This window comes from Nothobranchius furzeri, chromosome 3 (genome assembly GCF_043380555.1).
Source record: "Nothobranchius furzeri strain GRZ-AD chromosome 3, NfurGRZ-RIMD1, whole genome shotgun sequence".
Lineage (NCBI taxonomy): Eukaryota > Metazoa > Chordata > Actinopteri > Cyprinodontiformes > Nothobranchiidae > Nothobranchius > Nothobranchius furzeri.
In genome coordinates this window covers 52756908-52782313 of record NC_091743.1, presented here as the reverse complement: position 1 = coordinate 52782313, position 25406 = coordinate 52756908, and the positions used below count along the sequence as shown (strand labels likewise).

General features: G+C 39.4%; 3 protein-coding genes across 4 annotated transcripts in view; 1 reads left to right on the top strand and 2 right to left on the bottom strand.

Moving 5' to 3' along the window:
• Nucleotides 1-25406, top strand: part of LOC107385555 (trypsin) — a 54627-nt gene that overhangs the window by 27320 nt on the left and 1901 nt on the right. Inside the window, exons 1-3 of one of the 2 annotated variants that reach the window (XM_015959513.3) lie at nucleotides 21810-22627; nucleotides 24164-24232; nucleotides 24332-24482. In XM_015959513.3, coding sequence (XP_015814999.1) covers nucleotides 24169-24232; nucleotides 24332-24482 — 215 coding nt within the window. In that variant the 5' untranslated portion in view covers nucleotides 21810-22627; nucleotides 24164-24168. Of the gene's footprint in view, nucleotides 1-21809; nucleotides 22628-24163; nucleotides 24233-24331; nucleotides 24483-25406 lie in introns of those variants that run through there. The other variant, XM_054750589.2, reaches the window with a different exon arrangement.
• On the bottom strand, nucleotides 1333-4339 carry camk2n1 (calcium/calmodulin dependent protein kinase II inhibitor 1). The gene is made up of 2 exons (XM_054750592.2): nucleotides 3518-4339; nucleotides 1333-2660 (listed from the first exon to the last, which is right to left on the bottom strand). Exons 1-2 carry the CDS (start codon nucleotides 3684-3686, stop codon nucleotides 2587-2589), a joined length of 243 nt encoding a protein of 80 aa, XP_054606567.1. The 5' UTR covers nucleotides 3687-4339; the 3' UTR covers nucleotides 1333-2586.
• On the bottom strand, nucleotides 7344-25383 carry LOC107385554 (trypsin). Its single transcript, XM_070549332.1, is given in 7 exon segments — nucleotides 7344-8338; nucleotides 8340-8446; nucleotides 9827-10093; nucleotides 10718-10786; nucleotides 10789-10861; nucleotides 12332-12491; nucleotides 25284-25383. Coding segments are annotated over 7 exon segments (747 nt in total). The 5' UTR covers nucleotides 25288-25383; the 3' UTR covers nucleotides 7344-8271.

Here is a 25406-nt window from a genome sequence, read left to right as displayed (position 1 = left end):
AAGAGCAGCGCACCAGAAAGGAATGAAACTGCCTCCATGCAGCATGAATTTTCATCTTCTAACCTCATATTCAACAGATTTGTGACGATGAGCAGTAATTTCCATCTACCGATGCTTTAACCCTTATAACTTCAGTTAAATCATAATTAAGTGTGAGCTGATTCTGCTGCATCGTTTGGAAAAAAAACTCAATTATACAGTAAACTGTTACCTAAATGTAACATCTTCTGATGGTGTGTGAGGGGACTGTGTAGGCACCGTCGTCATGGCTGGATGGCTTCCTGAAAGAAGCGACTATTTTGGCAGGAAAATACGGTCACACCACTGAGTGAATAGGGGGACTTTAGAGATGAGAGTGGAGATAAGAGTATGGAGAACATTCCATTAAAGACAGAGATGATATCAAGCTCAGGGATTCTGCACCGAAACCCACCGCAGCACCCATCAAGTGCAAGGTGTTTCTGTTACCATGGTACCCGGCACAGGCAGCCCTTTCATGTCTGTCAAGATGAGGAGGGAGGAAAGGCAGGGACCAGCTATGTGTTGCTCTTGGCAACAGCTGGAGAGAAATGGACATGCAAGTGTGTGTGCGTGCATGTGTGTGTTTGCTCTTAAAGCTGCATGTATGTTCCCAGCTGAGAGTCAGGCTTTAAGATGCTGCGTGCTGACAGAGGCTTGTCACACGACATGAATCATTCAGTCACCACAGCAGAGCTGGAAATGTCACATCTCATTAGCGTTTCTCATGCCCCAGTGCCCCGACTTCTCCAAAGTTAAAGGGAAGACTCGATTAAAGAGAGAAGCTGAGATTTTTTTTATGCAAACAGACATTTATTGCATTGGGAAGCAGTGTTGTACATCATCCCCACAAAAGGTAATAGTAATAGTAGTAATAATTTGCAGTAATGTAGCACTTAACGAGATCATAGTCTGTTGTGCAATGGTTTGAGCCTGGTGTCTCATCAGGACAACGTGATGCATTTCAGATGCTCAATGGGATTGTTTGCCCATCGCTTTTCCCATTTCTGTCTCCTTACATATCTGATCTCTCCAAAGAGTCGGATGCTACTTCCTCACAGTGGAAAATGCTGACTTTACCTTCCTTGGCAGCCAGATAGGCAATACAATAACAACAGGAGAAACAGTACAAGCAACGTGTCCAAAAAAGGAAGTCAAGCTACCTGCTACTGTCTTTATCTTTCTGATACAAAACTAGATTTTCATGTATATATATTTTTTTGCTACAGATTCAAAAGTTTGTATTTTTTTAAACAAAAGTAACATCAAATACATCATTCCTTATTGTAAACCACAATCAACACTAAAAGTAAATAGTACTTCATCATGATTTTTATTACAAGATAATAGGCCACTGTACAAATTAGTGAGAATCGTACAGTACAACGCAGATTTAAGACTGTTTCTTGAGGTTCATCATTCAAAGCTGTATACGAGGTTCTTCAAGAATACACAAGAGTTTCAGAATTGCTGCCATGCATGCATGATTTCATATTTGCCATGCATGAGTTGGTAATTAAGTGTTTTACGAAAGAGCCCTAAAAAATAAGGAGAAACAAAAAAGGCAACCCAACTAAAACAACTGAACTCAGTGAGTAAATGTATAAAGCACGAGAAAAAAACAAGTACACACCCATCATAAAATTTGGCACACACAGTAATGCACAATGCAATATAAATATTTTGTTTTTACAGTCAAGTTACAGTAGTATTCAGTCCAGGTGAAAGCCTGGGAAGCTTACAAACAGGTGGGAAGTACACTGTTTTAGAAATGACTCGTTCAGCTGCAAAGTATGGTAAGAAAAACACTCAGGCAACATCAAGAAGTCTTAAAGTGAAAAATAATATCACTCTCATTTGCTCAAAGTTTGCTCAGCATACAAAAAAGGATAAATAAATCTCCCTCGGGCCTGAATCACTGCAAGACATAATCCCAAGGATCAATAAGAAATAAAGAACACAGAACAAACCAATTTACCAGTTCTCATTTTGTGCAAGAAAATATGGGCTACCCTTTCCATATTTACAAACTGTGTTATTCACTTTTGCCCTCACCAATATGAAGAGCAGAGAACGGTATAGGTTTGCTTGAGAAGATATAGAGTGTGTGCTTTAGTTTTTGATAGTAAGATATACTTCTGTAATCCAGTCCCTGATTCTGTAAATCGACAGCCGAACCTCCATCCTCCACTTCACCCCCACCCCATCCTCCTCCTCCCCTTTCAACCTCTAGTGTCTTCGGATTTATGGCGAAACCCTGTCATCAAGGGTGTGTTTGTGTGGGTGTTGAGGGGGGTCCACCTGGGAGTCTCGGCTGCCATCTCCCACCCTCTTCGTGTGTGTGTGTGTCTGTTTGTGCATGTGTTTGTCATCCGACAAGACATGAGTGACTGGGAGAGAAGGGTGTGGAAGTGTTGCTTGCTGCCTCATAAGAGAAAGTGCTTATATACATTGTCTTTGGCTCAAAACTGGTAAATATCGCCATTAAAAAAATTCAAGAGTGTCTGTTTTTGTTTTTGAAGGTTGGGGGGTGGGGTGGGGTGGGGGGGGGGGGGGTGGCGTTGAGCTCTAAGCCTCTGATGAAGTCTTCTCTGATCCATTTTTCTGTGCTTCGCCGTCGCCATTCTCATCCTCGATCACAACTGTGGATGACAGGGGAGGGAAAGTTAATGAGGAGGGGTGGAGGAAGGGGAGGATGGATGCATGGATGGAGGAATGGATGCATGGATAGATGGAATGCAAGGATGGATGGATGGATGGATGGACAAAGGGGATCTCATTTTGTTGTGGCATATTGTAAATTCTGCATCAACAAACAGGAGGGCGTTATAAGCCGAGAACCATTAGCACTGTGTGAGCAGAGCTGATGTGTGCATGCATGTGCAACAAAAAAGGACGGGTTTGTGTGTGTGTGTGTGTGTGTGTGTGTGTGTGTGTGTGTGTGTGTGTGTGTGTGTGTGTGTGTGTGTGTGTGTCCTGTGCACTGCTGCAGATGTGTGGATGTTTGTGCACCTCTGAGCACCTACAGGTGCAGTTCTCCCATGTCTGCCTCTCTTGTTTGTCTATGTTCTGTCTGTGTGCGCTGTATGGAGCTGCTGCCTGCGCGTGCATGTGAAATCCCTTTGTTTAGTGTATTTTTTTTACTAGTTATTATTTGAGAAATGCATGGGAAAAATGAGAAAGAATAGGCAAAATCTAAACATCATGCAAACACAAATAAGAACTGCTCTTAATCACTCATTCATTCCAACCTTTCATTTGGGGAGGGGACACGAAGCACAGCTCTGTTAGGACACATTAAAACATCATGCGATGCGCATTCAACTCGTGTTGCAATGCGAACAGAATATTTAACAGTCCATTAATCAAGCCTGCATGCAAACATCACACTAACAACACCTTTACTGAGGAGAAATCTCCACATATCATGGTATAAACAAAGTGCGCATTCACCACATCACCATCATGCAATCGAAAAACGATTTAATTACATAATTACCCCGTTTGCTCCTGCCTATTTGTCCGAGTTTGGGCGGACGCTTATTCTGTGCGCCATTGAAGAAGTTGTTGGTGTCTTGAAGACGACAGGTGAAGGAAAGGTGTTCCTCGTCGCCCTCATTTCCATAATGACTCATTTTCTCTTCGTTGAAAGGCAGTACTTCCGACATCTCCAAAATGCGTCTTAATCACCAAGGCGCACCAGATGAAATGTGGGCTCGGTTTCTTCGCCAAGCTTAAAACCAGTCTTCGGTGGCAAACATAAAAGAAATCAACCCTCCAAAATGAAAAATAAAAATAAAGAGAGGCAGAGAAAGCAAATGTGTTGGCACGACCTAGCCCTTTCTGTTTACCCCGAGGACACGTGTATCTCCCATCAGAAAAATGAAAATAAACATAGATCAGTGGAAGTCTTCAGTTTCCCCGCTCGTGGAGCTTCGGTAACATTATCAATAAAAAGAAATTGAATCCAGAGGTTTAATTCTGTCTGCGCGTTTGTCTTTTTCGGAAATGGAGGCGCGCGTGGACAGGAGCCGTGACGCGCCCGCTGGTTCGGAGCGGCTGATCCCGTCTCACGGAAAATCTGAGGAAGAAATGCAAATCGAGGAGCGATGCAAAACACGGAACCCGGGGAGACCTGACGAGGGAGCTGAGTGAACGGGGCGGGGTGACGGGGGGCTGCTGCTGCAGCCGGGAAGTGTCCAGGTGCGCTCTCAGTGGTCTGTCCGCAAACAAAAGGCGGTCTTTAAAGACAAAAATCTCCTAATTCGATCTGAATCAGAATTAGTTTTTGTTAATTTTGCGCCACCACTCGACCAGTCAGAGGTATGGACATCCTCAGGCAGGTCTGAAGTGATGCTGTGGTAGGTTTTGAGCTCAGACCCCACCAGAGGATGGCAGCATTCCCATGAACTGAAATGTGACATTTGGCCCCGCGGTGCACTCCCTCACTTTTATTTTCTGTCATTCTGTCTCTTTATTAAATGGATTTTTCTCTGTGTGAATTATTTTTGTGAATTATTATTGTTTTCTCATGAAAATAAGTGATTTATTCCCACTCTGTGCAATTTATTACTGTTACTTCTAATTTTCGTAACAGGCTATGTGTTACAGTGATGCTTTCTCTTTACATTGTATTCATGCGCAGCAAAAAGATGGTGCTTTAAATGTTAGACACGTTCAGTGACAATTCCTGCTTCTGTTTGTCACACTTAAATGTTTCTGGTCAGCAAACCCATTTCAAAAGCAAACAAAAAATAACTGGTGCACATAAAACATGGATTCTATGGGGCAAGATGATTACGTTGAAGGGGTATCTCTTTAATTCTGGTGTAAAACTAACACTGCATTTCAGAAAAGGAACACAGAACATGGTGGTGGTAGTGTGATGGTCTGGAGCTGCTTTGCTGCTTCAGGATATGACTGATGGAGCCATGAGTTCTGTTCTCTACAAGATATCCCTAAATGACAATGTCTGACGTTTGACCTTAAACAGATGGGCTATTCATGCTGTAGAACACCACCTTCTGACATGGAAGGATAAAAAAATCAAAGATGAACAGTCAGACAAAATTCCTCCACAGTGATGTGAGACTTGTTTTCAACTTGTAGTTAAATGTGGTTCACTTATTTAATCAACACATTTGCAGTAGTCTAGTAGGAATGAAGGCCTTGTAAGTCATATTTAGGCAATTAAAAGCTCACATGGGCCTGTTTCAGGAAGTACAATTCAGCTGGAGTAGACTTGGATTTGGAGTCTTATTTCCTGATATTTGGACACCTTTAAGTTGAAGAGTCAGTTACATCTGTCCACAGGTCCATGTTGGTTTGGGTAGCTTTATCTTTAAAGTCATTTGTCATCTGAAAAAAACATTTCATATTTAGTCACATAATTTTTGTCTAATTCTAATATTTGTTTGCTGAAATAGCAATACTGAAATAAATTTGGATGAGGACTGTTATGGAAATTTTATATTTCATTGCTTTAATCCTATTCTCAAATGTCCTGAAGCATTCTCACACTCAGACAAACCCACACACTGTTCTTCACACACACACACACACACACACACACACACACACACACACACACACACACACACACACACACACACACACACACACACACACACACACACACACACACATTCTCTCACACAATGACCTCACTCCCATTCTTAACTATTTGTTTAAATAAACTCTGTGATCAGATGTTTGGGGCATTTTGCCTCGTGCATGTGCCACAGTTATAACTGGTTGACTCGTCTGCTCGTTGTCTCCTTCTCTCTTCACTACAGGAAATGGGTTTATTGATAAACGTATTGATAAAGTCCCTAACAAGGACAAATATATTTTTCACGTCAACCAACATTTAAACTCTTTGTATTCAGTTTTGAATACACACACTCCCCAATATTATCAGAACATGGAAAACAAAACACGCCACATTTGAGAATCCCTTTGCTCTGAAACGTCATCACGATATAGTTTTGTTTCAGTCGTTATGGTGGGTCAACCCACTGTGAACTCAATGTGGTGTTACAGTAACACCAGAGGTGTCCAGTGTCCAGAACAGATAATGGAAACCGGTTCAAATTAATTTGTCCTTCTGGGACCTTTTAGTTTTATTTTTTTAAGACAAAAACAAGTTGTGTGATGTTCTGCCTACAATGTTTACAATGATTATAAAATAATCTTCAGTGTAACTAATAACATAATGGGATGCATTATACAACAGGCACAGGTGATAACAAAACAATTCTCAGAAAAACCCCAACAAAAATGATTGGACAGACAATAACATGACAAAAAATATGAGCCTGCAGCAGAAGTGACTTCTATTGAATTGCCGGAATGACACACCTAATCCCTTAGGACTCAACCCTGCAGCAGACAGGTCTTCACAATATGTTTCATTGTATGTTTGTCTGTTGGTGGTGTAAATACAATTTAATATAATATAAATGTAGCGGGGAATTAAGACTACACACTGAAATCACCTCTGTTGCTATTCAGTGGAGATTCCGAAAAATGACCAATCAGATTAACCTATGAAGCTTATATATCCCGGATACTTATATATCGATCTAAGTTCATACATCAACCTGTTTGATGTAATTTTAATCCAAAGAGTAATGTTTAATCTAGATAATTAAATTTAATAACAAAAGTTATTTTAAGTCAGAAGCTAGGATCTTTGCTTTCAAATAACCAGAAATATTATACCTTTTCTGTGTTTCATTTCAATAATGAGGCAAGTTTAAAAATGAAGAAATTTTATTACTAACAATTTTAAACTGAAAGATTTGAAACAACAATTATAAAATGACAATTCAAGGATGACAATTTAATGTCAATTTTTAACAGCTTTGATATTAAACTTGTTTTAAAAGCAAACCTGTGCCTGAATGGAAGCTAAATGGAAAATACGAGTTTAGATGCGTGGATGAAGTTATGAGAAGGTTTCTTTCACAGAGAGTTGGAAGCGTTCTGGATGAAAATGATGTTTTGAGGCTAACTGAGTCATTTAGAGAGAAAACAGCATCAAACACATTCTGTCGAGGTCTACCTCACCCAATCAGAAGACCCCCGTTTTGGATCCGAAGTGTCCAGGTGGAGATGGGTTTCCTCCAGGCACGAGGTTGGTAGAAAAACCTCTGGCACGACCAGATCGGTCCTGAGATGTCTTCTTGGGTCACTCGACTGTCAAGCGTTTGGCAGATGGACATTCTCGTCTTAACTTAACTCAGAAATCAATGACTCTGGGTAGAGCCTTTGTTAGCTGGTTACAGTTTGTTTATTCTTTAGCTATTCTGGTCGGCGTGACTGAACAGCAGGTGGAGGTTTCAGGGCGGCCGTTCCCTTTTCCTCCTTGGTGTTGGTTCAAGAACTGGCTCTGAAGCTGGTGATGGTTACAGTTTTACCAAGCTCCAGGACACTCCCACTCTCTCAGGAAGAAAGCTTTGATCATGCCTCAAAAACATACCTTCTGATATGCTGAACACATCTTTTACTGTCATCACAATAATAATAATAATAATAATTATTATTATTATTATTATTATCATTATTAATCATTATTATATCCAAAGCATAATGATCCATTTCATGTAATTAAAATACCTTTATACTGAACGAAGTGATCACTTATGAGATTATGTTAAACAGTAATAAAATCAATGAGTTTTATTAATTATTATCTAATTATTATCATGTGACTTGTCCTCTTCCTGGGATGGAACAGCAGCAGATATGGTGATATGATCTTGAGCAGACATCGTGGCTCCTTGGGTTAATCTGTGGATTTAAAAGTACTGTTTGACCCAGTTTGACCCAGCTGGGTAGATGTGACCTTTGCCACAAATTAGAGAACCTTCATCACGTTACATAATATAATATAATATAATATAATATAATATAATATAATATAATATAATATAATATAATATAAAATAATATAATATAATATAATATAATATAATATAAATTAATATAATATAATATAATATAATATAATATAATATAATTTAATATAAATAGAGTGCTCTGCTATCTCCTGGATGCTATACCAACAACAGCCAGTCAATTTTTTGTGGCATAAATGCCAGCCCTGTCTATTGTCTATTGGCAGGGAGCTAATGCAGGAAGTAAGACTAGAAGAATATTTTCACATTTGCATGTGCATGTGAAAATCAGATTTACTGATGACATTTCAAAAATAACAAATGAAAAAAGATTTTTGGGTGAAGTTCGTCTTTAGATTCTTCTGTGTCTGTAGCAGCGTGGATAGGAGCCGTACATGGTCTGATCCACCCAGCGGTGGTGACACAGCTGTGTACACGCCAGGAAATTTGGCATCTCCGCATCCGTTGCCCCATGAAACCACGCCATACACCTGGCCCTTGCACACCAGCGGCCCGCCTGAGTCTCCCTGCAAGGACGAGAACACACCCTCTATCAGTTATCATGTCACAATGTTCCTGATGAAAGAAAGCTCTCAGTTTGAGGCAGTGCTGTGGCACCTGTGAGGAAAATGTTGGTTGTCCTGGTCATGTAAGGTTATCTTTATACCTGAAAAGGGTGGAAAAGCTGTGCAGTTGTCAAACATCCTGTCCTCAACAAGAAATTACTTTTAAAAATCAGAAATAATTTTTGGAATGATCTTCCTTTATCCTTACATAGGATTGACAGTCTGTACACCTTTACAAAACAGCTGAAGACCCTTTTATTTAAAGCAGGTTTAACATAAATCTTTTATTTTCGTATTTTAACTCAAATTTGTAATCATCTTTAATTTATTTCATGGTATTTTGTCATTTTATGACTTGTTTTTATCTTTGACATTATTTGTTTGTTTTTTTAATCTATGTGAAGCACTTTGTTATTTTCTGTCTATGATGAGTGCTACATAAATAAAATTTACTTACTAAAATCAATCAGTGAGCAATGCTCAAATATCACCTTTAAATTAAAGATCAAACTTTGGTCATGGTTCAACAATAAGAAGGCAATGAGACTAAACTGGCCTCCATGGGAGATTTCTGAAACCTCTGTTGTTCAAAAAGGAACCCGAAGGCTTGTCTCATGTTTGCAAAAATTAAAGTCTGTATGATCCTCAAGATTTTTGGGAAAACATTCTACGGACTTTCTGGAAGGTGTGTGTCCTGTTTACATCTGATGTAAACCTGAGTTTGCATTTAAGAACATCATATGGCAACAGTCAAACATGGTGGTGGCAGTGTGATGGTCTGGGGCTGCGTTTCTGCTTCAGGACCTGGAGAACTTGCTGTATGTTCTGTAGCAGGAAATCTTGAGATGGAATGTCTGACCTTTCACCCCACAAAGGAAAATAATTCTGCTAAAGAAATTCCTCCACATTGATGTGAGAGACTCATCACCAACCTGTTATAAGGGCTGGTGGCTAGTGATGCTTCCAGAAAAATGCCAGGTTGGTTTGGATAAATAAAATCACCACTTTTAAGACAGAATAATTTGTTTACCCATGTTTCATTTGACTGAGAACAAAATTAAAGAATTGCAGAATTTTTCAACCCTATATGAGGGAGGTTTCAATTTCCTCTTAAGCTTTCTCATCTAATGTTATTTTTGATGTTGGATTACAAATTAAAATCTGTTTTTTCTTGTTGCTGGAGGATCAGCTTCCTAAAACTGTGGTATTATATCACTTTAATATGATATAAATAAAGATTTTATTGTTTGAAACCTGATTTAAAAAATTCCCAAGTATTAAATTCATGCCAAACTGGCTACACTGAGCAGCAGCTCCATATGTGTATGTGTGTGTGTCTACCTTGCATGCATCTTTTCCTCCAGCCTGGTGATCAGCACAGACCATATTTGTTGTAATATTTCCATCAAATGAGTTGCTGCTGTTACATCTTGCAGCTGAAACAATGGGCACCGCAACTGTTCTGAGTGTGACTGGGACCCGGCCTCCACTCACACTATTGTGGCCCCATCCAGACATCTGACACAGGTGGCCTTCAGCCACACCTGTACCCTGTCTGGGAAGAGGCGCCAGCGACACAAATCTGTTCAGGATCATCGGGGCCTGAAGCTGGGGAAGAAATGACAGCGAGCAGATCAGGGAAACAAAGGAAAGGAAAGAGATGAAGTTCAGCCAACAGAGAATTAAAACATAGTCGTTTAGTTTTCGTATCTTAAAGGTGCAATTTGTGAGACTGGCATCCTGTGGTTAAATGTGGTTACTACAGTCCATTTTTTTAAAGCAAAAATTTTAATCTTTCAATTCTGTTACTTGAATTTCATGGCTTTTGCTAGTTGTGGATCAGCAACAGAAGATTCTAAATGACAAGATGAGTCATACACAGTAGGTTGATAATACATTGTCGTATCTGGTGTTAGCACTCTTGGGTGTTTTCCCCGTTTAGGAATAGGACGCCATTGACAATTGACTGAATTGACCAAACTTGGTGACCAGCATGAGGGGAAGTAACCAAACTGTTGAGACTGTTTATGGATCTTACACATGCTACTGAGGCCCCTGACAGAGTCAATAAATAAAGCGTAAAAATGTCCAATATGTGCTCATTTTCCTAATAATTTTAGGTAAGAGCAATCATTCGGTCCAACAAGTAAAGCAAAATGAGATGATGTTTCCAATTTAGGTTTTGTTAGTACAAGACATGGATAATCTTAGATTTGCTTTGCACAGTTGTACCTTAACGAGCATGATGTCAGCATTGTTGGTGCTTCTGTTGTACAGCGGATGAATGACCAGCCTGTGTGGGGTTTAGTGTACTGCTCAGTACCATCAAACATGTTCAGCATGTAGTCGCCTGCCACTATCATCATCTGGTCTGCCCTAAAACATCACAGAAATAAATAAAAATTGGTTCACCTTGGCCTCTGTGTTTTCATGAACTGTGAGAGGCAAAAGTGTGTCCTGATCTGGATAACCTGACACTTTACGGTCTCTCTAACTAATCCCCATGCACAGATGATACTGTCGTTAGGTCACCTGTGCTATTTGCATCATTGTGATGTTACTAATCCCTGAAATATCTAAATATCTGAAAGATAAATGTCGCTGACAGCAAATATTTCAGAAACTGTTAGATTGTTAACTTGATAGAAGTTCAGACAGAATTTGTGTCAGGACAATTTTTAGATTAATTTGGGCCTTTAAAAGTTACATTCAACCTTTCCATTTTGGTGTAAGTAAAACCAGAGGTCTGTGACAAAGTAAATGTCTGTAAGAGGAAAAAAGTTTTGTTTTTTAACATGTTCATGAAGGTCCTCTATTTTCTTTCAGGTCAAGGTAATCCTAGTAGACTCAAGCAAAGGCGACAGAACTGCTTTATTTTCTGAAGACTTATTGCTTCTCATCTGAGGAGGTTTGTCAGTTAAAATGAAAAAAAGTACCAAGCTTTTAAATTTTTGTGAGTGATCAGAATAAAATGGTCTTTCAAAGAGGCAGAGCCAGAGACTGATCGTGTAAGCTACAATAATTCTGATGTGCATTATTTTAAGGGACAGAACAGATCAGTTAAAGGCTAGTCGCAAAAGACACACCGTTGCAGCATATCAGGGTACTACTGCTGCCATGATGTGTCCTTTGAATGCAGTGTGGCGGCATGGCGAGGTGAGAATGTTGTTATCACCAAGCCTGTTAGTAATATTACCGCAACACTGGACTATTAATGAAGATCACGCCTTCACGCAGCAGCTGGTGATATCATGATCACGTGTCAAATGTGAGAGCACTCATAACACCTCACACATGGCAGGATTATCTGACAAGATTATCTATGGGCAATCGGGTGCATCCTGAAAACTGTCAGAAAGGGTGAATCGTCAAAAGTCAGCATGATTATCATATCATGTGAATCAGGCCTAATCTGTGTGACACAAATTAAAAGTGTTTCTGCGGAATTAAAACATCTCAAAACAATGATTTTTTTCATCAAAAAATGCAAAAACGTATTTTTTATACAGCTTGAGACTATTTTTTATAGAGACTTCTGTTGTTATTTGCAACTGAAATGACCTGTAGAACTGCTAATAGTTATGATGGAACACCCATGAAATGTAGAATGATGTCAGTGTAATGATTTTAAAACAATTTTTATAAAGTCTGCTAAAAAAAAGCCTGTAAATGTTTTATTGTGACTAGTTGTTTGCTCTTTTGTTTGATCCAAATTAATCTCTGTTTCTCCAAACTGCTGCTGCTCATCCACCATAGGAAATGCAATATTCTTTCAAAATCTTCCCGCAGAATCACCCAATTTCAAAAGATGGGAATCTTCACAAGTGCAGTGGAAGGGTTTCTTACCCGATGTTGCAGTGTGCTGCAGTCAGAACCCAGTACCTGTGAACCAGTGATCCCCCACAGAAGTGTTGCCCACTCAAGGTCTGCAGAGACACAATGTATTTGATGGAGTTTGGCACAGCAGCATAACCTCCTATTATGCGGTTCTGCATGTGCACACGACCTGAAACATAAACAAAAGGTTTCTTTAGCAGTCCTTTAGCACTATTTTGTCTTTTCTTTAGTGTGAACATATGTGTTTGGTAATTTGGTTGCAGAAATCCACCATATTAAAAATCTGTTGAGCTTCCAGCGAGCAAACAGTGGTGACTGAATCGCCCCCCACCTCTACCCCCTTCCTAGCTCTGTGACCTGGTCTATCAGATTGTGGATTTCTGTTAACTGGAAAGCCTCTGTGTAGTGAAGCTGATGCAATACAGCCTGTCTGACTCAGGAGTGTCACCACTTCACTCTGGCTTCTGAAATATTACAACGAGACTCTCCTGCCTGCGTTATGTAACAGCCAAACTATGGCCTCAGGCTACAGAGATATGAGTGGTGCACCATCTCCTGAAAATATCTGAAAAACAGATGAGCTCAAAATTATTCAGTTTATAGTTTACTGGGAAATTTTCTTTCATATTTTTCTGTAGAAAAAAACCTCGGGTTGAAAAATCTTCTTGTTATTCTGGTATTTGGTTTCCTCCACATGTTCTGAATAGGATAAAAGCCTATTGTAAATTTTTTCCTACATTTTAATTGTTCAATATTCAATACAAAACATGTTTATAATGTCCTTTGCATAATTAAAATCAATTCAATTCAAGTTTATTTATATAGCGCCAAATCACGACAAGAATCCTCTCAAGGCACTTCACATAATAAACATTCCAATTCACAGTTCATTAAGCCAATCAGAAATAATGTTTCCTATATAAGGAACCCAGCAAATTGCATCAAGTCACTGACTAGTGTCAGTGACTACACAGCAATCCTCATACTAAGCAAGCATGCGGCGACAGTGGAGAGGAAAACTCCCTTTTAACAGGAAGAAACCTCCAGAGAATCCTGGCTCAGTATGAGCAGCCATCCTCCACGACTCACTGGGGATGGAGAAGACAGAGCACACACACACACACACACACACACACACACACACACACACACACACACACACACACACACACACACACACACACACACACACACACACACACACACAATAATGTGTCTATAGTTCTATTGTTATGTCTTAGTAAATATTCTATTTGGTGAGATAAACTTTATTGTATTTATCCTAGTGGATCTCTAATTAAACGGGTAAACTAGCAGTAACACGTCCAATGTCAAGGAAAGCAAAAAGTTATTATCAGGAGAGGGAGAATGTTTAAGTGGTTAGCAGCAGTGTGCTAGTCGATAGCCCCCTCCATGAGGCCACCACAGCTCAGCAGAACATCATTGTTGCTTCTTCTGGGGAGAAAACACTTAGAGAGAAAATAAAGTTAACAGCTGAAATTGCAGTAAATAATACAGTTAAAGAGCAGATAGTAGAGGAAAGTAGTAGAGTGTGGAAAGTGGTCAGTGTATCCTCCAGCAGTCTAAGCCTATAGCAGCATAACTACAGAGAAAACTCTGGATAATCTCTCCTGTTTAGATGTAGGCATGTTGGAGGCAGGGCAAGGGAGAGCCGTCTTTACCGACTGTACACTCCACCTCCCTCTACTCCCCCACATGTCCTGATTTAGGCTAACATCAGATTTTAACCATAGGCCCTATCAAATAAAAATGTTTTAAGCCTATTCTTAAAAGTAGACTAAGTGTCTGCCTCACGGACTAAGGCTGGGAGCTTGTTCCACAGGAGAGAAGCCTGATAACTAAAAGATCTGCCTCCCATCCTAATTTTAGATATTCTGGGAACCACCAGTAAACCTGCAGTCTGAGAGCGAAGTGCTCGGTTAGGAACGTATGGAACAATCAGATCACTGATGTACGATGGAGTTTGATTGTTAAGAGCTTAATATGTGAGAAGGATGATCTTAAAATCTATTCTGAATTTAACAGGTAGCCAATGTAGGGAAGCCAAGACAGGAGAGATATGATCTCTCTTTCTAATTCTCATCAGAACTCTAGCTGCAGCGTTTTGGACAAGCTGAAGACTTTTAACTACATTCTGTGGACTTCCTGAGAGTAATGAATTACAGCAATCCAGTCTTGATGTAATAAATGCATGAACTAGTTTTTCAGCATCACTCCTGGAAAGGATGCTTCTAATCTTAGCAATATTCCGAAGGTGGAAAAAGGAAATCCTACAAACCTGTTTAACCTGGGAATTGAAAGACATGTCCTGATCAAAGATAACACCAAGGTTCCTTACTTTGTTCTCGGAGATTAATGTAATGCCATTCAGGTCAGGCGACTGGCTAAGCAATTTCCTTTGCTGGATTTCTGGTCCAAAGATGAGAACTTCCGTCTTGTCTTGATTTAAAAGCAAAAAGTTTAGTCTCACATGATGCAGTTTCAGCAGTTCTATTTTTGGCAGATTCAGTACCTTCCTGAATGAGCCCTTTAAGTGCTCTGTCACTTTAAGAATATAAGTTGGAGCTGGCCACGTCCATCTAGGGGTTGTATGAAGTAGTCGACTTCACTGCTCTGTAGTGACTTTTTATGCCTGTCATCGACTAGTCGCTGTCACGTGATGATGACCGACAAGATGCAGTCCTCAGAAAAGACAGCTGGTGACGAGCCCCTACGCGTCGGGGGGGGGGGGGGGGGGGGGCTGTGTCAGAGTGTCGGTTCTCTGGCACAGCGGAGTACTGACACCCGCGGTGAAACGGACATTTAACCAAATTGTGACCTTTACCCTTTTGCAATTTAACCTTCCCCTCACCCCGTCCTAACCTTAACCAGCTTGTGCATGCAAAGCTCTGATCGTTGACGAGCTCCAGACATCTGCGTCCTTAGCACGGCCAAAGTAACATTATCAAATTAGGTGTCGCCAATTCAAAAACAAATTTAACACGTGATCGTTCATGTTGGCACATTTCCTTTAATGTTTTCTGTCTTTTGTTTGTGTCTGATGCTTTTCACTGCTGTGGAGCGGGACACATCACCTGTTTTGTCCTCCGGTGATGCACCTCACCGGTGCTGCCGGCGAGCAGCGAGCACTCCGTTGTTTTTGCGGTCGGTAGATCTTTTAGAACTGCAGTTCAAAGGTAACTCATAAGGTGAATATATATGAACCCAGGTAGCAGTTTTTCTTTAGGATTGAGAGGAGATGCAGCAAGATAATTAACAGACAGGACAGAAACATAGTCAAATTAAAACAAGTTAGTTTTTGTACCTGGTGGTTGCAACAAACAGACACTATTGAAGGTAATCAGAAGTGAGGAACAGAAAATGAAATAATTATTTTAATGTTAAGAGCAGCAGGAACTCTGAGAGGCTGCAGGCGCATCAGTGAGTTTGCGGCCACTGCACAGGGGGAGGGGGGAGAGGGCTGAAGCGGAGCAGTATAGATGCAGAAACTACCATTGTTAAAAGAGATGTGATTAACTTTGAAAATGTGGGCGCAATCAAAATTGTGAAAAACTCCAGCGAACCAACAGGCCCTGACCAAACACTGACAGAAAACAGATGGACAGGTTTATAGAAGCAGTAGAGACCCACATAGCAGCATAAAAGGATGCAAAAGTAAAGTTTTGCATGAAATGTCCTTTTTTAAGAACAATTAACAATTTTGTTTCCAGTTATATTTATTACTTTTGAGTTATTTTATAATTAAAATGTTGATTTTTCAGCCTGATGTCACACTTTTGTGTTTAAGATTTAAAATTAATTCAAATAGATATAGCAAAATGTATTGTAATAATTTCCTTTCTTAACAAAAGTCCAACTTGAAACACTTGAGTATTTATTATCTTAGCAAAGAACTGCTTTTGTCAACTAATACATGAAGGGTGTTACATCCCCGACATTTACAATAATACAGTTTGAACCAGTAAGAAATGTTCTACTGTTGCCTCACTTAGCTACTTTATGTTTTATTCATATTCATAGTTGATGAATCATTCAGCGCACACCGTATCTTCATGTACATGTAATCTACTTGTTTACCAGCACCACCTCTAAAGTGTTGAGTAGTGGGTAAAGCTTGATATCGCAATAGACCATGCAGTTGTTGATTTCCATCACCATTCACGTGCACGTTGATCAGAGAACAGTAACAACAATCTTTGCAGCACAATGGTCTACATTTAAATTTGTATTCAAAATAACCGAATACCCCAGGATCTAAAAACAGTGGTGAACGTCCTCTCTGTGCATGCACCCCTTTTCTTGTAGCAGTGCTCCTATTGCATATGCATGGACAATTTGAGTCTGCAGTAAAATGACTCACAGGCTGCAGAAACAAGTGTGTGTGTGCTTTGCATGCTCAAACTCCCAATCATCTAAGTGATCTTATGGAGAGATACCTTTATGAATTGCCACTGGATGAATGCATTTTTTTACTGTCAGTTTCAGTCATTATGGTATAAAGAAGATAATTGAAATAATAGATTTTACTCACTGTGTACTGTTGCTAGATCCAAAAAGACACAACACAAACACAAAAGCAGGTTCAGCAAAATGAGGACATAGAGTCACACCACAGCAGTGTAAGATCCACTGCTGCTTTTCTTCCTGCCAAGTCTGCTCATTCATCCCTTCCTGGCGACAGCGGGAGTCAGTCCCTTCAACCTTTAGCCTCAAATTTCATATTAATATAAAAAAGGAGTTTTAATTTCATTCAACATGCTGCAGCATGACACAGCACTGAAGCAGCGATCAGGACCTGGAGAGAGAAACAAAGTTCACATTCAGAAAGTCACTAATATCAGAACCTCGTCTGTCTGCTAACCCTCCTAACTTGTCGAAAGAAGGCCTCGCATTGTTGCCATGGCAACATGGGGTAACGAGCCTTGCTGGTTCATCTCTACTGTATCTGCACATTCTGTTTCATCATCTAGGATTATCCCTGTTGAAATGGCTTGTGTGTGTGTGTGTGTGTGTGTGTGTGTGTGTGTGTGTGTGTGTGTGTGTGTGTGTGTGTGTGTGTGTGTGTGTGTGTGTGTGAGCGTGTGTGTGTGTGTGCGTGTGTGTGTGTACTGGTTTATACATCAAAGTGAGGACCAAAACATGTTTTGTACCTGCAAAATGAGGACATTGGTAGCAAAGTGAGGACATTTTGCTGGTCCTCACTTTGGAAGCTCTACTGGTTAATTTAAGAGGTACGGTGTGAATTAAGTTTTAAATAACGTTAGAGTTTGGAGTAGACTGGTTAGGGTTAGGCACAATCCAGTCACTAAAATGAATGGAAGTCAATGACGGTCCACACAACGAATGCTAGACTAGAGTGTGTGTGTGTTCACATGAGTAGAGGCTGTGTGTGTGTGTGTGTGTGTGTGTGTGTGTGTGTGTGTGTGTGTGTGTGTGTGTGTGTGTGTGTGTGTGTGTGTGTGTGTGTGTGTGTGTACTGGTTTATAAATCAAAGTGAGGACCAAAGCATGTTTTGTACCTGCAAAATGAGGACATTGGTAGCAAAGTGAGGACATTTTGCTGGTCCTCACTTTGGAAGCTCTACTGGTTAATTTTAGAGGTATGGTGTGAATTAAGCTTTAAATAACGTTAGAGTTTGGAGTAGACTGGTTAGGGTTAGGCACAATCCAGTCACTAAAATGAATGGAAGTCAATGACGGTCCATACAACGAATGCTAGACTAGAATGTGTGTGTGTTCACATGAGTAGAGGCTGTGTGTGTGTGTGTGTGTGTGTGTGTGTGTGTGTGTGTGTGTGTGTGTGTGTGTGTGTGTGTGTGTGTGTGTGTGTGTGTGTGTGTGTGTGAGTGTGTGTCTGTGTGTGTACTGGTTTATACATCAAAGTGAGTACCAAAACATGTTTTGTACCTGCAAAATGAGGACATTGGTAGCAAAGTGAGGACATTTTGCTGGTCCTCACTTTGGAAGCTCTACTGGTTAATTTTAGAGGTATGGTGTGAATTAAGCTTTGAAAATACAGAGAAAAAAATGAAAGGAAAAATAAGTTTGCTTTGGATTGGTGCAACATGAGAACTCCTCCTCTGTATAACGTTGGTCTTTCCTATTTGACATGGATGTCTTCTTTTACTCACTTCTGAAACTATATAGTCTCCTTGTTCAAAATATGAACATTATGACCTCAAAACATTGCTCTTTGTTTTCAAAATATAAGTAGACTGCAGAGGTGTCACGTGAAAACTTGGTTCGCTTGAGCACTTTTACCCAGCATTGTGAAAGTTCTGGATCTGTGGACCGTTTTTCATGAATACAGCCAATGTTCCGTTGAAAAGCATTATTTTATGTTTTTGATTAACTAAATTCAGACAAACATATCAAACCTACCAAATATGTATGAGGAAAGCTTGGAGAAGAAAGAGAATGCATAGTTTTACTAAAAATCTGTTCAAGAGTTGGTTGGAAAAACACCAGCTTCCCACAACATTAATTCTCAGTTAAGGTAACTCTTTGGTCTTCATGCCATGTGTCCACACCTTGAATGGTCTGAAGTCCTGCTAAGGACGAACTAAACATGTTTTAGATGGGTGAAGAAGGACATGTACATCAAGGTGTTTGTAGCCTACATATAATAGCAATGTATACATTTAGCTAAGCCTTTACATGATTCAGTGTTTTGCTAATCTTTATATAAGATACAATTTAAAGTTGTTATAGCAAATCTACAAGCAAGTTATGTTTTGAACACGATCACGGTCATAGAACCCTCACCCCTCTTTCCTGGGTTTGGTGAGACAGCCAGCCAGATGGTCCGAAACGTCTTACTGGCAGAGGTTTGTAGACAAATGTTGGAAAACCATTTTATTGTTTTTAATTATTTTTTTTTTGCATTTATTTATCTTCACAATATATTTATAGCTATACTATGTTAGAATGTTGTTAAGAGCCATGAAAAAATGTTCAGGGTAGTTTGTTTTCCTAAATTGCTGTTGCAGCTTTAAAGACACAGATTGCTACCCTAGAAATCTTGACAGACAGTAGTCAAAGCAAAATGATTTAGGTCTGCATACCGGTCTAGCCATGGTCCACTGGAACCTCAGCAGGCCCGAACATCTTGTGACTTGCAAATCAAAGCACTCTATTGGTTTGTTGGGTGGGATGATGTGATGAAACAGAACAGCTAATAGGTCTTTTCCACCGCCCAAACTGGCATGGAATGAGAAGCTGATGGTTCGTTTAACCCCGCCTGCCGACGTGATGGCCCAAACTGCGATCGAAATGCTCGTCTGAAAATTCCAGACCCATGTAAATCTCTAAAATATAAATATATGAGAACACAACAGGACATGAGAATAATACACGTAAAACAACGTGTTTTAGCTCTGTTTGTTGGCTACAGAAGCACATTTATAAACAGAAATGTGAAGTCGCCATCTTAAGCAAACAGAGCAACAGATTTTTTGTGTGATATGCTTGTCAGCCACTAGATGGTGTCATTGGATAAGAGAAATACTCTGGAAAGAAGCTTTAAATTCAAATGCAGTGCAGAGTTTTTACCTGAAGAGGGCACAACACTGACAGTTTTAGACAGAATATTTAATTCGCTAAGATGCACTAAAGTGCCAAATTATTGTCTGCATATGTCTACAGCATGATCAGACACTCATTTATATAGTTTATCAGCAAAAAAGAAGTTGATTTAGGGGGTGACTTGCTCTTTAAGTTCTTTATTTAGAAAATGGATGTATTTGCTTTGAAAGTGTTTGGCAGACTGCCCCATTGACTGACTCCCATAACGGTGAGTATATGTAGCTGTGATTTGGAGCTACAGGTGTACATAAAAGCAACATCCCACTTCCAGTCGGGGGCTTTCACTGATGGCTGTCTGTACGTGTTGATGCTGATTGTCTGTAATAAAGGCCCCAGCACTGTTTTATAAGAAATCTGGCTCCAACTCCAACTTTTTTTAAAAACCATCTCATCCTCTGCGCAGGCATATACTGTAAACAGTATAGTTTACAGTCTTCACACAGAAAATTCTTGTGTTGAAGATGAGATTAGCAGGAGAGTAGAGTGCACCTATTTGCATCTGCAATGCCACCAATGAGACCAAGTTTGGCGGCGTCATGTGAAAGCTCTATGTAGATGTTTAGTTACGCCTTTATAAAAATCTGGACACAATGGTAGCTATACAACCTATACACTCACCTTCTGGCTGGAAATGTTGTCACTGGAATTAGTTTGTTATCAACACCTTCATCTCCTCATACTTAGACTACTGCAACTCGCTTTTCACTTGCCTGAGCAAAACCTCCCTGAACCATCTGCAGGTGGTTCAGAAGGCCTGTGCTTGGCTTCTGCCCTCCAAACACACCCACATCACTCCGCTTCTCCTCCAGCTTCACTCAAGGGTGTGTCCAGGGGTGGCCTGGGGTAGCACATGCCATCTTTGGAATCTGATTGGCCACCCCACTGAATTCCCATTAAATAGACTCATCAACAAAAAGCTTGGGGTAAAAAATAAAGCATAATCATTGGTGCCACCAATGCACAAAGAAGTGCACTACCTGGGCCACCCCACTTTAAAAGATCTGGGCATGCCACTGACTTCATTGGCTGCCAGTCAACTTCAGGGTTCATTTCAAGATCCTGGTTCTGGTCTATAGGGCCTTACATGGACAAGCACCATCTTACATTGGTGATCTTCTTAGTCCTTACACCCCCAGCGGGTCCCTGAGGTCCAGTGACCAAAGCCTACTGGTTGTGCAGCACCAGGCTAAAGACCAAAGGTGACAGATCATTTGCTGCTGTGGCCCCCAGACTCTGGAACTCTCTCCCCCTGAGCCTGAGATCAGTGGACTCAGTGGTCTCCTTCGAAAAGCAGCTGAAAACTCCCCTGTTCAACCTGGCTTTTGAATGAACTATATCACCACCCTCTTCTTATTCTGCTCTTTCTACTAACTCCACCTTTTCCAGGAACAACTGATTTCCCTGTTTACCTTTCCTTACATTTTTTAATCACAAATTATTTTTCTCATTTTAACCATATAATTAATCTTTATATTTAAAATCCTTTAAATATTTAGCATTTTTTTGTTCTTGTGCAGCACCTTGTGATTTTTATCTTGAGAGGTGCTTTTGTTTTGTGCTGTTTTGTGTTGTATTTGTCTCATCTCTCAGTGATATTTTCCTCTTCTCCCTTTATTGAAAGCTGTTCTTATGTGTATTGTTTAATATCCTTTATCAGACAATTTTATTTGTTTAATTATTATCCAGTCTGGACTGCACACACAGTTTTGTTCAAGCCTCACTGTTTATACCCCCCCACCCCCACCCCCACCCCCCCACCCCCCACCCCCACACACACACGGATGTCTTGGTTTTGTCACAACACCTTTGTATCTGAGGGGAAAGCTGAGCATACTATCACCTTTCACCCTCATGGGTGGAAGGACACCTTGGGGAATGCTGCCTATGGAGGCTGTGAGCTGCAAACCAAACACCTCCACAGCTGCAAACTCTGACTGGAAACAACTTAAAAAACCTGGTGGAAATCTGGGGAGGTGGAGAGGTGAGGACAGTTACACCACACAGTGTGTGTCCAACCCGGATAGATTCTGGTGTAACACTTTTTATTTATTTTTATTTTATTTTATTATGATCCTGAGTCAAGGCATGGGTTGAACCAAAAAGACACCAAGTCTTCTACTCTCGGTGGCTGCAAGTAGCCTTGAATTCCCCCCTGGGGCATAAATAAAATATCTATCTACTTTATAAAAGGATTTAGTGGTTAGCAACTCTTACCATCTGTCCAGTTTTTTAGCGATTCTAAAAAAACAATTCCTTTTGTTTACGCAAAGAATAAATGCTGTCATGTGCAATCCCAGCTCAGATTTCAAAGAGGCACCAGAGGGCAGACATATCTGTACTGGATATAAAACCAACATGTCCAACCAAGATAATCTGTCATTTCTCTGGCTTGTTGGATTTCACGTCTGTAAAGCGTCACTTTGTCTCCAACGCCGGACAATAGGCTGAATGTGAGAACAAAGGCCCCTGGTGTAATGAAAGATAAAGATGCAGAGATTTGTTTTTTCTTCTGGTACTGGGTCAGACTCTCCACTTTCTTAAAGTGACTGACACTTTAATAATGGCGAGGAATAATAAGAGGGACAGGCGAACGTAGTGTATAAAAGAGACCTGAGAGTCCTCAGAGATTTCCTGGTTTATTCGATTGTGTGAGCGTTGGTGGATGCAGGACTTGGTTGGATTGAACTTGACTGTTGATACGGTGAGATTCTTAACATTTAGACAAGATTTAGCTACACCAATGTTATGTTTCGGCTATTTTGACATTTAATTTGTAAACCAGGTAGAAACACGTGTGTTGGTTATGAAAAGAAAATGTGGTGAATGCGCATCACAGAACAAAGTGCAAAATAACGCTTCCTGTTACAGTCCTCTAATTACTAAGTACTTACATGGTACTTACATAGTAAGTTCAAGTGGATTATTGTGTAATTAAAGTGTATAATTGTAATAAAGTGTAATTATTGTGTAAAGCAGTATTTACTGGGAATGATTAATAAAAATAAAAACTAGAATTGAACCTGAGTTACATGGTAGTAACTGTTTAAGAACTCAGAAACAATAATACACTTTAACTTACTATGTAATTACCATGTAAGTACTTAGTAATTAAGGAGACTGCAAAAAAAGCATTACCAAATAGTCACTTTCTTGTACTTGATTTGGATAAAACACAAAATTGTGAGAAAAAAAGTCGTTACTTTAATTGCATAAAGATTAGAGACATTTGAAAACCTCAAACTAAGCTCAATGCACAACAGGAAGCAAAGAGTTTTAGTGTAAAACTTTTCAGAAACCCAAATCTTAGCTTTTACTTTGCTTCTAAGGATTTTGAAAGATAATCTTTAGACTGTGGCTGCCATTTTCAGTCTTTGTTGTGCAGCATGTTGTGTGACGTGCACTTAAAAATGAGGAAAGTGGATAAGTACAGGATAAAGACATGAGTTTGGTCGAAACAAACATCAAATTATTTTTCTTCAGAAATACAAAAAAGAAGACTTAACACAGAACATGCAACTGATCATATATTTGATTTAAAATGTAAGTGTTATATTTTGTATTTACTTAGTTTAATTAAAAAAAATCTAAATGAAAGGTGTCTTTATTCAGCTGTTTTTTGTTCCTGCTTGTTGTGTATCAACCCAAAATCAGAATCGGGTTTATTTGGCCATGTATTTTTAAACGTACAAGGAATTTAGCTTTGGTTGATGTGTTAGCTTTCTAAACGCACAACAAATAAACGGGAATACCTGCCATCATCAAGGAACATACCTTAAAAAAAACACAAAAAACTCACAAAGCATGTTCATCATCATCAGCTTTTGTATTTTGGAGTATTTCTAGGCCTGAAATAATCCTAAATCAGGGTTAATTGGCTAAAATACTAAATTATTTTGGATTACAATGAAAAAGCTGTCAAAGTTCAAACTACAACTTTACCAGATGTCTGAACAAATGTTGCTCTTTTGAAATTTAAAGTGTTTCAGCCAAGTTTAACAGTTCAGAAACAAATTAAAAAGGTTTTTGTTTTTGTACAAACCAGTTGTATTTGTTGCCCTTTGTGACTTAAACCAGCAGCATTTATCTGATCTGTAAAATCACTTCAATGAAATTATTACAGTAAATTAAGTGAAATCTGAAACGATCTGATCTGATCATAATACACCTTTAGATTTCATGCAGAGAATACACAAAAACTGACTTTTTGCCTTGTATTTGTCTTAATTTTTGATGATAGTTGCTATGATGAAACTGGCTGCATCATGCCACTTCTTGCTACTACTGCTGCATGTTGTTGAGCTAACAGGTGAGGCACAATGCTTGGACTAGAAACTTCAACTCATATGAGTTTGACACGTCTTCACATGAAACTTATACAGAAATTGTCCTTTTCTTTGTGTCTTAGGTGACAATACAGACAGAATCATCGGAGGCTATGTGGTTCCCTCTCACAGCATTAAGTATCAAGCTTCCCTCTTATTCAGTAACTCCCTCTACTGTGGAGGAATCCTCATCCAACCCCAGTGGGTGATGTCTGCTGCCCACTGCTGGAAGCCGTAAGTCACTGCAGTTTGTAACCTTTACAGGCCAAGAGTCTTTTTCCCTTCAGTCCACCTAAATGAAGCCTATTTAGAGCTGCAACGGTTCCAGGACCTATTGAAAAGAGACTATTCATAATTTTTGATGAATATCTATGGAAAAGGATCAGGGCCACTGACAAAAAAAGTTCTATTTAGTCTCAGATTTCTGAAAAAAATGTGAGAATTCTGAGGAATGGGTCAGAACCATCAACATATAAATATGGTCAGAACTGAGATTATGGTTGGGATTCAAACTTTATTTTCAGAAATCTTGCTTTTTTTCTGTCTTCCATAAATATTTATTTTAGAAGATTTGTCTTTATTTTTGAAAAAAAAAAAACATTATTATTAAGTTTTAAAATGAAAGAAAATATGGAAAAAATATACAAAGATATATATTTTGTATATATATATATATATATATATATATATATATATATATATATATATATATATATATATATATATATATTACTGGTACTTTTATAGTTACTTTGAAATTACTCCATGAAATAAACTGCTGCTTAAACCTGCATTTTTTATGATGTCAATCTATAATAACATCAGTTTTTTTTAATTTCTAATTAAAATGACTGGAGACGAAGTTCACTGAGAAACCGTACTTATTCTTTTTGAAGTACAATCAGTCCATTTGAGTTTAGCATGCAGGCTGATTGTGAAAATTGTTTTCTACCCCTATTTCCTATTGAAAACGCTTGGTTCACAAAAAGCCAGACAGATTAATGTCTCACTGTAAATTAGCATTCGTGGACTCACCCATTATGACTTGCAACCGGGGATGGCTGTGTTGGTTTAGGTTCCAGGAAACAGCAGAGCACGTCGGCTAGTAGACCAACTATTAGCATTAGCAGTTCCATAGCAAGGCAGATACAATTTGGA